The 15755-nt window shown below is 44.1% G+C and overlaps 2 protein-coding genes across 3 annotated transcripts in view; one reads left to right on the plus strand and one right to left on the minus strand.

Annotated features, from left to right (window-relative positions):
- Positions 1–4066, plus strand: part of VILL (villin like) — a 59307-nt gene extending 55241 nt beyond the window's left edge. Inside the window, exons 19-20 of the mRNA XM_030549980.1 lie at positions 898–1134; positions 2818–4066. Coding sequence (XP_030405840.1) covers positions 898–1134; positions 2818–2931 — 351 coding nt within the window. The 3' untranslated portion in view covers positions 2932–4066. The remainder of the gene's footprint in view (positions 1–897; positions 1135–2817) is intronic.
- A 9051-nt stretch (positions 4067–13117) lies between these two features.
- PLCD1 (phospholipase C delta 1) overlaps positions 13118–15755 on the minus strand; it is a 103329-nt gene continuing 100691 nt past the window's right edge. For both annotated transcript variants that reach the window (XM_030549982.1, XM_030549981.1), the window contains exons 14-15: positions 15534–15683; positions 13118–14344 (exon numbers count right to left, since the gene is read on the minus strand). In XM_030549982.1, coding sequence (XP_030405842.1) covers positions 14253–14344; positions 15534–15683 — 242 coding nt within the window. In that variant the 3' untranslated portion in view covers positions 13118–14252. The remainder of the gene's footprint in view (positions 14345–15533; positions 15684–15755) is intronic.

Here is a 15755-nt window from a genome sequence, read left to right on the forward strand (position 1 = left end):
CCACTGCACAAAGGCATCTGACAGCATGGCTTGGCCTTCTGAACAGCCAATATATAAGTTACATATTTAAAAAAAAAACCAAACAAAACAAAAAAAACAATGGGCAGGGATCTTTGGTGGAGCAGTTTGTATTGGCAGTGCAATCTCAGCATTATGCACTGCTATTAATGACGGCAAAGAGATGCCAAGTACCAATGATAAATGTATGGATTCCACAGGGATGGTCTTGTTCTATATTTGTGCAGCACCTAGCACTATGGGGTCCTGGTCTGTGACTGGGGCTCCTAGGTGCTATTGCAAAACAAAAAATTTTAGCTGGATTGGTTAGCTGTGATTGGTCACATGGTATTGTTTCTTTCCCCTGATTGGATCAGTGTGACTCTTAGAAGGAGGGCAGGGAGAAGCTACTGGACAGCCAGTTTTGAACCGCACAGGGAGAGACAGCAGTTTGGGAAGAGGAAGTAGATGAGCATGACAATTTAGAAAACTTCTGACCTTTTCCTTTATGGCTCTCACAGGCCTTTTCCAAGGCATCATTAGTAGAAAAGTCAGGGTACTGTAAGCAGTATTGACTGGATATTTATAAAGTTTACAATCACTGTTGCATCTGGGTTTTAATGCCAAGACGTCATGTCTGATGATTGATGGGGAGCTGCTATGTTGAGTAATATTATGGGCTACAAGTTATCTCTACAGCTTGAGGGTCCTTAGCAATGGGACAGTGGGTCCTGATCTCTCCCTCCCCCCTTTGATATTTTAACCCAACTTATCACATACTAAGACAAGACCCACCTGTCCCAGGCAGGAATAAACATCCCAGGAAATCACAAAGTCATCCAAAGATCTATTGCACCTGCCCAATGTCACTGTACTGACAGACTTTCCTGTACCCTGCAGGATCTTAACAATGCCAATCTGAACAAGAGAAACGCTAGTTCAAGAATGGAGAGAACTTTACCTGCATATAAACCACACCCCAACAGCAACGTCAACAGCAGTAGCAACTATCAGAACAACAATGCCCCTTCGGTAGTTTCAGCAGTGACCAATGGAAATGGAGCCTATCCCAGAGAGGTGCTGATCAACAAGACAGTGGATGAACTTCCAGAAGCCGTGGATCCCGCTAAAAAAGAGGTGAGGGAATTGTCCAAGCATTGGGTTGATGCAATTCCAGTTGCACATTGAACTTAGTCAAAATGATTGGCTAAGTGAGACCTATTGCTCTCTAGGTTTATTAAACTTTGCTTCAGGCTAAGGGAGTGCACTGGATAACTGTGGGAAGGAGAGACAATAGAATTCGGGTGTTCGTCACACTAAGCACAAGGGTGATTGTCCCGTAGCGCTGATTAAAAACTGGACTTTCCGTCTCATAGGAAGTTCTAATATTTCTATACTTGTTTTCATCCCAGATTGGGACAAAAAGGTGAAATATTGAAACTTTCCTCAGAAGAAACGTTTCCAAAACTCATTGATTCAGAAGTATGGAAATGTTTCATTTTGACACTGTTAGCTGAAATAAAAGGTTTTTGTACGTCTATAGTCCGGCCAGGGTACAAGGCCCATATGGGACATGGGCACCCGGGACCCAGAACTACAACTCCTAGGAGGCACTATGGCAGAGATTAAGGTTGACCCCAAATGAAATGAAGAGTTTTGGTTTTTGTGTTAACAAAATCAAATGTTTCATTTAGATTTTCCGCAGCAGAAAATTCTGCCAAATCTGATCTTTTCCTGTGGAAAACAGATGGTAATGAAACCCCATTCTCAGTTGGGCAAAGGTTGCATTCAAAATTTTTCTTCTGGCCCTAATGTTTTGACAGATACCAAAGTCAAAGGCAGATAAATATGACCATTCCTGCATGATCCAGGCTCCACAAGGCTTTAATCATCTGGGGACAGTGTGTCTGTTAGCAATTGACAGAGGGGTATTCATCTTCAGCCGAACTTTTAGCAGCACACTACAAGCAGCACACAACTGTACCTGTTGTGCTAATGTTCACACTGGAACCATTCAGGATAAGAGTGTTTTCTCTCCTGTGATAAACTTCAATGCAAACAAAAACGCTTGTTTGTTTTCTACAGAGTTTTTTGGATTTCCATTGGAAACCGGAAAATCAAAGCTTTTTGAAACCTTTTTTGTTTTCAGCAACTGGGAAATTTCAGCTGGTTGAGCAAAAGTTTTTGGTTTTACTGAAAACTTTGACCTGAAAACCCTCCCAAAATGTTGTCCCGTAGAAATCTCTATTTTGACAAAATGGCCATTTTCCATTTAAAAAACAAAACAAAACAAAACAACAATAATAAACTGTAATAGGAGCATTTCAGCCATGGGGGACATTCAGCTCTGTGCAAAGGGCCATCATGAGATCTAGGCACCAATTAAGTCTATTTGAGCTGCCAGTCAGGATCTAAGTGGTGCACATAGGCCTTATATGGACTTCTGCAAAAGGGTGAATTTCGCCCACCCTGCATAATGGCTGTTACAGGTGCATTGTGCATAAGAAAGCAGTAACAAAGCCGGAGTGTGTGCACATTCCAGATTGCTAGCTCCACCTTGCACTTCTGGGCACATCATAATTCTACTCTGTTCAGCCCATCACATGTCTTTAGGCTGTAAACTCAGTGGGGTAAGGAAGTGTGTCCTTGTCACACTTCACTCCTTGTGTGGCGCTGTGCACATTAGTAGCACTGTGGAGGGCACCACAAGGACTATGCACCACTTCAATCTTAGGATTCTGCAGAGGGGTGTAAACTTCATCCTATACAAAAGACACTAACTGAGGGTGACTCTTTCTCTGCTGCTGTTTTCCTCTGCAGTACTATCTATCTGATGCAGACTTCCACGATATCTTTGGGAAATCCAAGGATGAGTTCTACCAGATGCCCAGATGGAAGCAGCAGAACGAGAAGAAACAGCATGGACTGTTTTGAAGCAGAGACTGTCCTACACCTGCTGGCTGTGGAATGAAATCATGATCTCTGTAGCCACAGGAGGGGAACACAGATATTGTCAAAAAACCCTATGCAAAAACCAAAACCAAAACCAACCAACCCACCCAATCCAGGCCAAGCAAAGCTGCAACCTCTTAGGGTCAGAGAAGCTTCATTGAACTGCTCTTCCTTCCCTCCTACAAACAGTGGAAATTAGAGATCCAGCTCCTGAAGATTTTACTCCATGCTTTGAAATTTTCTTGCCAGTTTTGTACCACTATTGCCAGTAGCTGCAAAGACCTGTCAGTGTAGAATTAGTGCATTGTACACAGCGTGATGGTTGCCATGTTTTCAAAGTCGGTGTTTTCATTGTGGAACATAAATACTGCATGGTAGGTTGCTTGATTGTCAGGTTTGAGATGAGGCAGGACAAATACAAAGATGTAGTGGGAACTGGAGAAGCCAAAGTAGAGTAGATGAGTGATACTTTCAGGTGGACAACTTCCAGCTCCCACAAATGGCTTTTTCCCAGTAAGGAACAAGGATAATAAATGTTTGAGTAAAGTTCATAACCTGACATGTAAAAATTCATCAGAACCTGGCTCAAAAAAATAACATTTTTAATTTATTAAATGACTTATTCGAAAAGAAATCAGAGACGTAGAGTCAGTGGCTGCTGTCTATTTCCAGAGTCAGGCCCCAGTTTTTACCATCGGGGCTGTGCGCTGAATTCTTGCTCCATACAGATCCCCATTTACGCGAGTGGATTCACATCCTGGATTCACAGATACAAGAGTCTGCCCATATGCATCCGATTGCAGGATCAAAGTCTTAGGGAAATTATTAGGTTTTCACTGGTATAACCAGGAGCAGAAAGTGGTCCTTAGATACTTTTGTCTCCACATGGCCTCTCTCAATCATTCTGTCACCACATTCTGCTCCTGGTACAAAGAGCACATTCCATATCACTTTTTGAATTTTGATTTGGGGCACGTGGGTGATTCAATATAATGGATCTGGCTGTAAAAAAAAATCAATGTGACAATGACTACAGTTTCAGCTTTGTTCCGTTCAAACCCAAGCAGTGATTTCACATAAACAACCGAAAGTCATGCTTTAAAGATATTCTTAATAAAAATGTGTGTGATGGACTCATTTCAATAGGGTAAACTCTGCTCATCTGAGAGAGCTGCTCTCACCTCCCACCAGTAAAATAGCCTGGTGATTTTGTGGGTGGCTGATGGGATTTCTAAAAAATAATTTTCTAATAATGTCTGGCTGGATTGTCAGCCCTGGAGCTGGAAAACTTGTCTATCCCTGGAGCAGGTATAACACAGGTCGTAGAAGTGCAAGCTTCCCCTCCAGTGCTCTGCTAATATACCATTAGCCTGATATAAAGGAACACACCTCTAGAAGTGAGAGGAGGTACTTCATTTCCCTTCACGCCCATTCAGTAATTGGGCTGATGTGACGGGGTTCCTGGGGTGCAACCTGAACTGTGGGACCGCTGAGTCCTCTGTGCCCCCAACCTGGGCTCCCTCGCACACTGTGATGCTGTTGGCAAGCAACAAACCTCTGTCGGGTACTGCACTTATACAGATATCCACAAGCAGGGACATGCCCAGCGGAGTTAATGAAACTAACAATAGAGAGGCCTCAGTCAATTCCCCCCCCCCCCCGCATTCCCCAGCCTTGCACCCCAGAGCTGTGCTGCCTTGCCCTGGTCAGAAGCCTGACCAGTGTACATTCATTACCCAGTCTCAATGTGGAGAGGACACACACTAGCCTTTAGAAAAAAGAACAGGAGTACTTGTGGCACCTTAGAGATTAACAAATTTATTTGGGCATAAGCTTTTGTGGGCTAAAACCCACTTCATCGGATGCATACAGTGGAATATACAGTAGGAAGATATATAGATACACAGCACATGAAAAAATGAGTGTTGCCATACCAATTCTAATGAGACTAATGGCAACCCCCATTTTTCCATGTTCTCTGTGTGTGCATATATTTTCCTACTGTATTTTCCACTGCATGCATCCAGTGAAGTGGGTTCTAGTCCATGAAAGCTTATGCCCAAATAAATGTGTTAGTCTCTAAGATGCCACAAGGACTCCTCGTTTTTTTTGCTGATACAGACTAACACGCTGCCACTCTGAAACCTGACACTAGCCTTTGTAAACTGAGCTGAGGTTTCCCAGGCACTTCAACCAAAACCCACTGCTTTGGTTAAAATATAAAACACGTTTACTGACTACAGAAAGGTAGTTTTTAAGTGAGTGTAAGTAGTAAGCATAGAGATCAGTGTTGGTTACCTAAGAAATAAAAGTAAATTTGTAGTCCGAGTTCTCTAAACTAAACAGGATTTGAATCAAGCAGTGCCTCACCCTGACAGATGGTATAAACAGGTCACATAACTTCAATACACAGGCTGGAACTCTCCTCCAGCCTGGGACCACCATCCTCAGTTCAAAGTCTTTATCTTCCGGATGTGTTCCCAGATATTGAGTTGTGGGGGGGAGTGAGGCCCAGTCATGATGTCACTTTCTCACTCTGATTTCTTCCCCATTGGTCAAGGATTCTCCATTGTCTGTGTGTGCTGTCTGTGGAACCTTCTGGGATGGTCGTTGGGAGTATGGATTCCCTTTAATGGGCCATCAGAGCATCTAGTTCCTCCATTGTTGTACCTAAAAGGCTGGTCTTGGGTGTGCCAAACCTCACTATGGAGTTCAGTAACATACACATAAACCTTCATAACTTTCCATACAGCAGTAGCACATACAATCCAACAGGGTACTAATGTTCAACCGTTAAAGACTTCGAATGATACCTCACAAGGCACACTTTGTACAAAACATATTAAGTGTATGACGGTGAATATGGGGGATCCAGGGTGGTGTTCTGAGGTACAGCATGCCACACCTGGCTCCTGCATCTGTGCAAAAAACGAGTGATTTTAATTATTTTTGTATTTAACCATTTTTCTTATGATTTGTAGTAACCTAGCACCAGGTGCTCTGGACCCTTGTCCGTTTTAGAACTGGACTAAGGCCCCTAAATAACTTTTAGTGCACACCTGCGGGGTCTACGTGGACCAGTTAGTGTGCAACATGGTGCACTTTAGAAATCATCATGTGCATTGGTGTACGGTGTAGACAAGCCTTTCGGCCAACAACTCATATCAGATAGGCCACCAACTAGCCAACAACTGGTAACAAATTTTGGTTGCTATGGAGCTATGCCGGATTGGAATGGGTGACCTCAAGGTGATAGTCTTGTGTTTAAGAAGTGGCAACATTCTTCATTCTGGTTTCATACTCAATACCTGAGTATTTATTTTCTCTATTATTGCCGTCCCTGTTTTGCTTTTAAAGCCTGATCCAAAGATCATCGAAGCCAATTGGAGGGCTGTCTCTGACGCGTAGAGCACAGCAAGCAGGGCTACAACAATACTGCACATTCAGACATCGGACAATTGACATATGAATGGCCACACTGGATCAGATCAATGGTCCATCTAGCTCAGTATCCATCAGTGACTGGTGCCAGATGCTTCAGAGGGAATGAACAAAACAGGGCAATTGATCAAGTGATCCATCTTGTCATCCAGCTTCTGACAGTCAGAGATTTATGGACTCCCAGAGCATGGGGTTGCATCCCTGACCATCTTGACTAATAACAATTGATGGACCTATCCCCCATGAAAGTATTTAACTCTTTCTTGAGCCCAGTTATACTTTAGGCCTTCACAACATCCCCTGGCAATGAATTCCACAAGTTGACTGTGCATTGTGTGAAGAAGTCCTTCCTTATGTTTGTTTTTAAACCTGTTGCTTATTAATTTGATTGGGTGAGCCCTGGTTTTTGTGCTTAGTGAAGAGGTAAACTATTCTTCCTTATTCACTTGCTCAACATCATTCATGATTGAATAAGCCTCTATCAAATCCCCCCTTAGCCATCTCTTTTCTAAGGTGAACAGTCAGTCTTTTTTTCGCTCTCCTTGTATGGAAGCTGTTTCCTACCCCTAATCATTTTTGCCTTTCTCTTTTTTTCCAATTCTATTATATCTTTTTGGAGATGGGGCGATCAGAGCTGCATGCAGTATTCTAGGTGTGGGCGTACAATGGGTTTATATAGTGGTATTATGGTATTTTCGGTCTTATTGTCTATCCCTTTTGTAATGGTTCCTAACATTTTGCTAGCTTTTTTTGACTGCTGCTGCACATTGAGTGGATGTTTTCAGAGAACTATCCACAGTGATGCCAAGATCATTCTTGAGTGGTAAACGTTCATTTATACTTCTTCACTTGGTATGTGTAGTTGGGACTATGTTTTCCAGTATACATTATTTTGCATTTATCAATATTGAATTTCATCTGCCATTTTGTTGCCCAATCACCCAGATTCCTTTGTAACTTCCCAATCAGCTTTGAACTTAACTATCTTGAGTAATTTTGTATCATCTGCCAACTTTGCTACCTCATTGCTTACCTGTTTTACGGCTCATCTATGAACAGCATTAGTCCTAGTATAGATATTTGGAGGACTTTTCTATTCTGTGAAAACTGACCATTTAGTCCTACCCTTTGTTTCCTATCTTTTACCAGTTAATGATCCATGAGAAGACCTTCCCTCTCATCCCATGACTGCTTACTTTGTCTAAGAGCCTTTGGTGGGGGACCTTGTCAAAGGCTTTCTGAAAGTCCAGGGGCACGGTACTGACTGGATCACCCTTGTCCACATGTTTGATGATACTCTCAAACAATTCTAATAGATTGGTGAGGCATGATTTCCCTTTACAAAAGCTGTGTTTATTCTTCCCCAACATACCGTGTTTGGCTATGTGGTTGATCATTCTGTTCTTTACTATAGTTTCAGCCAATTTGCCTGGTACTGAAGTTAGGTTTGCCAGCCTGTAATTGCCAGGATTAGCCTTGGAGACTTTTTTTTAGGAATCGGAATTACATGAGCTATTCTCTAATCATCTGGTACAGAGGCTGATTTAAGCGATAGGTTACATACCATATATTACAATTTCATATTTGAGTTCCTTCAGAATACTTGGGTGAATACCATCTGCTCTTGGTGACTTACTACTGTTTAATTTATCAATTTGTTTCAAAACCTCCTCTACTGACCTCTCAGTCTAGGGCAGTTCCTCACATTTGTCACTTGAAAAGAATGGCTCAAGGATAGGAATTTCCCTCACATCCTCTGCAGTGAAGACTGTGACAAAAAATTCATTTAGCTTCTCTGCAATGGCACTGTTTTCTGTGAATGCTCATTTAACACTTTGCTCATTCAGTGGACCCACTGATTACGTGGCAGGCTTCCTGCTTCTGATGTTCTGCTCCAACAACGCTATATTGGCATGAAAAGTTCTGTAAGTGTCAGGCTGTAAAAAGAAAGCGGGCTCTGGTTCACCAAGGATGTATGTGTTTAGGGTGTGATTCCCTGGGGTCATTTGTCAGCAATGCCCCTTCCTGATCACATGGCAGGTTGCTACCGAGCATGAGACCATTTCCCCTTTCTCCCACTGTTCTTCCTCATTGCTTTTTGATACCTACTGTGAATCATAGCAATTGAGACTCCCTGAAGGCTAAACACCATGCTTGTTTTTAGATGGTGGAATCTAACTTTCCTGATGTATTTAGAGTGGGTAGCAACTCCATCATGTATGTCCAAATTCCTTAGCCAGGACTCCAGACATTGTCTTCCAGTCAAATAGTGGAAGGTAATAAGTGTTCGAGCTAGGAAACTGGAAAGTGGTATGATGCTCACCATTTGTGTGCCACCTCAGAGGAACTGATCAAATTGACCTAGCATCTGCCTATGTAAAATCTCCAGTGGCTGGGTCACAGGTGCCGTTCATACCAGAGATCTCCCTCATACCATATGCCTCTACTGTTTGAGCGACAGGGTTAGTTAGCATGAGAGCTGTAAGTGACTCAAATGTTACATGTTACATCCCCTAGAGGGTGACAGAGCTGCAGTGTTGTTTGTTATACTAACACAGTCTAACTTGGTAACTCTGACCTCAATTTTTTGTGTTTTAGCTTGTGGCTAAAGAAAAATTCCAAATTAACAAGTAACAAGGGGATTGGCTGGCTCCTGTCATTGTTAGAGGACGTTCTAGAGCCTCTCTGGAGCTGGTTGAAAATGTCAGTGTTTCTTGGTCCAAAAAAGGGTGTTTCACTGAAGACATTTAAAGAAAATTCATTTTTGATGAAAAAATTGGGGTTTTCAGGGGCAGAACAGAGGTCAACCACACAGCTGTCGGGGTGGTCTAGGTCCTCTTGGTCTTGCCTCAGCACAGGGGGTTGGCCTAGATGACCTCACAGGGGCACCCTCCATCTCTACATTTCTGTGATTCTATGAAAACAAAGTTTTTCAGCACCTGAAAACCAAGAACTTGATCTTTTCCAACAAAAGCCTGACCCTGGCTGTCCCGAATAGCTCTCAGGCACTGGTTCAAATCCAGCTCTTGTCAGGAGTGAGCAAAAGGTGTTGCTGTTGGGTGGGGGGAGGGGTTGTCAGTCCCATTCCTGTTGACGTCTGTACACCATGGTTGGCATCAAGACTGGCAGTTTCTGCAGGCAGGCCCAACACTGAATGCAATGTGGTGATGGAACTACTAAATTGCACCTGGAGGTCAGAGGTCAGAGCTCAGACACATGGGTGGGGCTGAGTGAGGGAACTCATCCTGTTCGTTTCCCAGAGTGCCAACATTCACACTGTCAGCTGGAGACCTCACAGCGTGTTGCATAAAGGGTGATCATCATTCTCCATCTTCCAGCAAGGTTAATGGAGACACAGAGGGTCAGAGTCAGAGTTGGGTATAAGAACCATACTTTGACTCCCAACACTGGTTCATTCCAGTGGCTCACAACTGCCCCTTTCCATCACGTTTACGCAGCATTATCAGGATAACGAAAGTGAGGCTGTACAATACACTGGCTGATCATGTCTCCTGCTAGTGTCTGACTCCAGCAATGCTAGTAGCTTGCTATTTACTCAGCCCTAACACCCTCTCCTTTAGATCAGAGGGTGTCGAGGTGTCTTGCCGTGAAGGTCCCATCCTTGCTGATAGCCGTGGTGTATATCAGCCCTTCACAGTTAGACGTGTCTAAAGCCACATCCAGGTTCATGTTTTGTGATCCAAATCAGTATCACCCAGAGCTGAGCTCTAAGGGCCAGATTGACAAAGATATTTAGGCACCTAGAAATACAAATAGGTGCCTAGCAGGTCTTATGAAAATACCTGAATTTGGTACCCCACTCCCAGGGGCGGCACCAACGCAGTACACACGTACCTGGGGCGGCAAGCCGCAGGAGGGTCCTGCTGGTCGCTGTGAGGGCAGCAGTCAGGAAACCTTTGGTGGCGTTTCTGTGGGAGGTCCATCGCGTGGTTTCAGCGGCAATTCAGTGGTGCGGGACCCTCAGAACCGCCACCAAATCTGTATGACCAGCGGACTTCCCGCAGAAACGCCGCCGAAGGCTCCCTGACTGCCGTGCTTGGGGCGGCAAAAATCATAGAGCTGCCCCTGCCAACTCCCATTTACTTTCAGCACCTAAATACTTTTGTAAGTCTGGTCCTAAGGGCCCAGCACCAAAGCCAATAGGAACTTAATCAGGATCTAAACAATGTACCAAGCAGAGTAGGAGGAAGAGCATAGAAGACTCCCCGGAAGAATCTATCAGGGAAGCAAAGTGAGAGAGCCCGTTTAAGCGGGCAGCAAATAACGAGCCACAGCAGCTAGCCTAAGAAGAAATGGCAACAGGGATGTGGGGACAGCTACTGATGCATGAGTAAGGAAGAGATGAAACAGAGGCACAAGTCACCCAGCTGCATAATCCAATTTTTATTGCATCATCGTATCTATTTTGAACACTGACTGTGATCAGTGTATGTCATCCCTGAAAAGTGGTCAGACGGCTCTGCCCAACTGTGTTCACCGCCTATACACATCACATTTGTGTGACTTGCCCTTTGCAGCTCTAGAATTAATCAATTACACATTGCTGCTCAATAGAGTGCAATGAATCTTGCCTAGAAGCTTTGCACATGGGCCATCAGTATATCAGCTGATTGATTCAGGAGCGACAGACATCAAATAGGATTTGGGAGCTTGGTCTATTTCACTGCAGGTTACCTTCACTCTCGCTCTTGTACCACACAGGAAAATCCCAGAGGGTTATTGCTGTCACTGGAAAGCTGGTAGAAGATTTTTACAAACAATAACTCAAAGCGATCTTTTAGCCCACTGCAAAAACATTGATCTTGTCTCCTTTGTAGAGTGAGTGGCTTACTCAGCTGTATGTAGTTCATAAATGCAGAGAGAATGGTCCTTAATGGACACCTATCTAGACTTTATAACACTGCCCAGCAGTGGCTGACAGAGCATTCCACTTTCCTGCTGCTAGCCCAGTGACACTGATCTGACATTCATATAGCGCTTGTCATCTCAAAGGATCAAGAGAGCCTCACAAAACACCCTGAAAATTAGCCAGCGATTATTTCACTCCCCACCAGGCTGAACTGCAGCAGCTGCTGAACCATGCACAGCCAGGTTGCTGAAGAGCGTTAGGGGAGGGAATGAAGAACCCACCAATCTGGAATGAGACCAGAATGCTAATCCCTGGCCCAATACCCTTGCTCTTAAGAAAATCAGCAGGTTCTTTAACAATGCCAAGTGAGTAGGACACTGGTGTAACATCTCCCTGAGCCGACAGTTCGCTGCCCCTTACCCTTCAGCTGAGTTAGTGCCTCCGCCCCTATTTATCCACAGAACTTGCAGAACACAGGCAGCGCCTGCAACCAGAGATTAACTGAGACTCACCACCAGAGCATTAATGCAGTGGATCTAATCACAACGTTGACCAATGACTCCAGGATACAACAGCACAAAGTTTCAGGAGCCTCCTGAAACTAGCTCTAAAGAAAGGAATGGGGGCTACCCCAAGCCTATGAAGATGGGGATGGCAGATTGTCTCAGGCAGCCTCCGGCCAGCCAAATAGAAAGTCCAATGTTCAGTGAATAGAAAGCAGCGATGCCTCAGGCCAGCTATTGATGTCACCCCTTAGCCTGGCCCCCCACTCTAGGATGGGACCAGCCCACTAACCCCTCACAAGCAGCCAGAGCCTCAGCAGGAAGGCAACAGCAGGGATTCAGCTGCAGCGTTGTCTCTCCACTGATTTTTTTCTGAATCAACACTCCTGCTTCCCAGCAGTCACACAACACACAAGTCTGAACTTCCTAAGGGGTAAAACACAAGAGTTGGCTGCCAGTTTGTAACAAATCCATGTGCTACAGGATGCCAGCATGGAAGCCCTGCTTGATCTGCTCCAAAAACAACAGTCTTTGTCCTCTGGCTAAAAGGGAAGGTTATGCTATAGAGGGGTTTGTTTAGGGTGAAGATGGATTCCAAAGACCTGAGCAGGCAGTTTGCAGCCTCTTTCGTAAGAGGCACCTGGGGAAACTCAGGTGGGCCCTCTTGATTGCAACAAGACTATAAAAATGACTCTGGGAAGTTTTGGTAAGCAGCTAGGTAAAGCATCGTGTGTGATCAGGGTATTCCTGAACAGGGAGAGCTCTATAGCATGAGTGTGTGCTATCAAAGAGCTGTTAGCTCTTGTAGCAATATACTATGTTTGTAGAAAACAAGGTTATGCTGAAATAGATCTTACCTGCATGTACTGCTGCCGCAAGCACTTGTGCTCCCTTAGCTGCTAGTAACTAATTTAAAGTAAGGGTTTCAGGGGTATTTTTAATGCATAGACACAAAGCCTAAGTCCCCAAACAATAATCAAACAGTTCATGGTTTAGAACACCAGCCAACAGCAGCGTGTCCAGAAGAAAGGTTCACATATCTGCTAGCAAACACTGCAGCAAAATACATCTTCCACCAGAAGCCTAGTGAATAGTGGGGTTTTGTTGTGTTAGCTAAAGGTGACTCACCTGGGCTATTTTGGGCCCCGGGAGTGTGGGGGAGTGAGTGGAACAGGACTCAAAGAGACACTGACATCTTTCCTTCTTCCAATTGCTTTGGGCCTCTTCTTGTGTCATGCATTAGAACAAAGCGAAACTGACTAAATATGGAAGATGAAACAGACAAGACTTGCATTCTTCCCCTGTGCAATACAAGAAGTAACCAAAGAAGAGAGAGGATGAAAAATAAATCAGCTCTTTTTCAGAATGCTTCCATTTTTAATAGTCTGAAGTATGATCAGTAACACAAGTGTGGACAATTTTTGAAAATATATTATTTTCTCTCTACATTATTCCTCTAGCTCTGTAGCTGTATTTTGGGAAAAAACAAAACAACCCACACACCTTTCTGCTTTCAGTTTCAGAGAGCTGCTACCTGTTTTTACTGTGCTGTGATATTCAGTTCGACCCAGTCAAATAATAACCAGCGAAACATTTACAATTATTCTTTCGACTGCCTTTTTCTTGGCATCTCCTTCTTCAAAAAGATGTTTTCCGTACACACTGAAAATGTTTTACAGATTGTATTTAAAAACAATCACCTTCCATACGTTCAGCTTAATACACTTACATTGTCTTCTGTGAAATTAAGTCTCTGTGGTCATCCTGTGTTTAAAAAAGAATCCCCCCGCTTACAACAAGAACTTTGAAGAATGCGACTCAGCCCTGTTCATGCTGGATGCAAACAGCAAGCCAGTGGAGTAGTGTTCACGTATTTTTCATCATATTACAAAATAAAGGTGATCTTTGCAGTGTAGCTTTTTATACTGTAGTAAAGAGGACAGAACTGTGTCTCAATTTAGGATTTAAAAGAGTGGCGTATGGGCCTGATCTGAAGCCAACAGGTGTTTGTTCACTGACGTCATTGGCCTTTGGCTCACGGCTTATTTGTCCACCGTATATTGCTTATACAAAGTTTGGATGTGCACCTTTACAATGACAAGGATCCAAGTGTCACATCTGCCTTCCAGTGAACAAACACAACCTCCTTCACTAAATCGAAAATTCATTTAAAATCCCTAAACTGCTCTATAAAAATAGGAGTAAAATAAGAATGACCAGTCATTAAAAATCAAAATGCGTTGAATAGTCTTATTAACAAAATCTCAACAGCAGTCGCAGAATCTTTTCAGCATAATGAATGGAGGGTGTGTACAGAAACAAAGGGTATTTTCAGCAGCACGGGAGTCAGGCTGCACTGACTTATACCTCTTCCAACTCCAGAGACAGCACTGGGGATTGCACAGGGTAGGGATGAGGGCAGATTTCGGTTCATTTTTAGTCTGTAGCAGTGTCCATTGGTTCTTGAAAGATGGGTTCCGCTGCTGTTTCTAATTATTGTCCAGAATATTGATGTGCACAAAAAGCATGGCTGATGGGTACGGGTCCCCATTCTTGGTCAAAAGATGAATGTGGCGGTAGCCTGGAAGGAGGAAATACACAGACACAAACGTTCAGTTTCAAGTGACGCCGTGGTTGCTACTCTGAATATTTTACACGCAGCACCATGGGCTTGGATGTAAAGATGTGAGAGAGCAGCTTATTTTTTATACGCAGGACTAGGGGCATTTCTACTGCAATGCTAAAGAGTGACCATCCCACATCACTTCCATTTCCTACGCCCGAGTCTTCCCCTTCCCTGACCTTGAACTTTGGGCCATACAGAACAGGTACATCAGTGCACTGTGTTATGGTACAATACAGTGATATGTTATGGCTCCACAATTACACTTCACACTGCTTCTACAGCTCTTTCCAGCAGAGGGTCTCAAAGCCCTCAACAAGCATTAGCTGGTTCAGTGAATATGTTAGCTTTACATGACTTGCCCAGTGGCTCACAGGCAGTGGGAGAGCCAAGAATAGGAACCAAGAATCCTACTATTGCTACCCTGCCCTAATCACTGCTTCCCTATTGGTGCTACTCCATAAACAATATATCCAGATATTTTTTAAAGGTCCCTACTTATCTACCCCCTAATTACAGTGCTTATTACGTTGCTAGGAATACACTGGGCAGAGTTCACATTTGACCTGAAACTGGGTCTGGTCCCACTACGTTTACATTAGATCACTCATCATCACTCGTGTTCAGACCCTTTGGTTCGTATTGTGCTGGCAAAGAGGGCAGCACTAGTATCAGAGTGCCCCTGAGGCACTGGCTCCGTACCGACCCCGACGGAAGTGAACTGCCTTCGGCATTAACACCACTGCTTCCTGTAGCACCTGGCCTTTCCGAGGCAGGCTGAGAGCATGCTGAAGTGAAGCTGCTTCACTTCAGAGTATGCTCAAACCACATCCTGTTTCCTGCTGCACGCCTGCAAGTGAATCCATCGTGTGTGTTTTCCCAGCATCTTTCTTACAATGTATTACTCGGGTCTCCAAAACAATGACACCATTCCGCTGTGGTCAATGTAATGGCTTATGCTGGGCCTTTAAGGGAAGTCTCTGGAGGCCACGCTACCCTAATCCTAACAAACAAAGACTCAGGCAGTCAGTGGTCTCAGGGTAACAGCTGGTCATGCGGGAAAACCCAGGCTGTTAGCCTCTCTAGGGCACTGCTTGTTTTTAAAGGGCCAAGCTGGTGTTGTTTGCTCTGCTCCAAAGCTCCTTACCTTGCTTTAGACAGGTGAAGGGGATGGTGTACTGTCCAATGAAGTCGTTTTTGGTTGATACATCGAAGTCTTCCACCACAAAACGGACCAGAGCAAGTTCGGGGACATCAATGTCAAATCCAAACTCTTCATCCCACTTTGGGTTAAACCCTGAGAAAGGGTGAAGAAAAATAAAACCAGTCATGCCAAGCTGAAATCAAGACGGGATGTCTTGCTTGGCAG

Source organism: Gopherus evgoodei, chromosome 2 (genome assembly GCF_007399415.2).
Source record: "Gopherus evgoodei ecotype Sinaloan lineage chromosome 2, rGopEvg1_v1.p, whole genome shotgun sequence".
NCBI lineage: Eukaryota > Metazoa > Chordata > Testudines > Testudinidae > Gopherus > Gopherus evgoodei.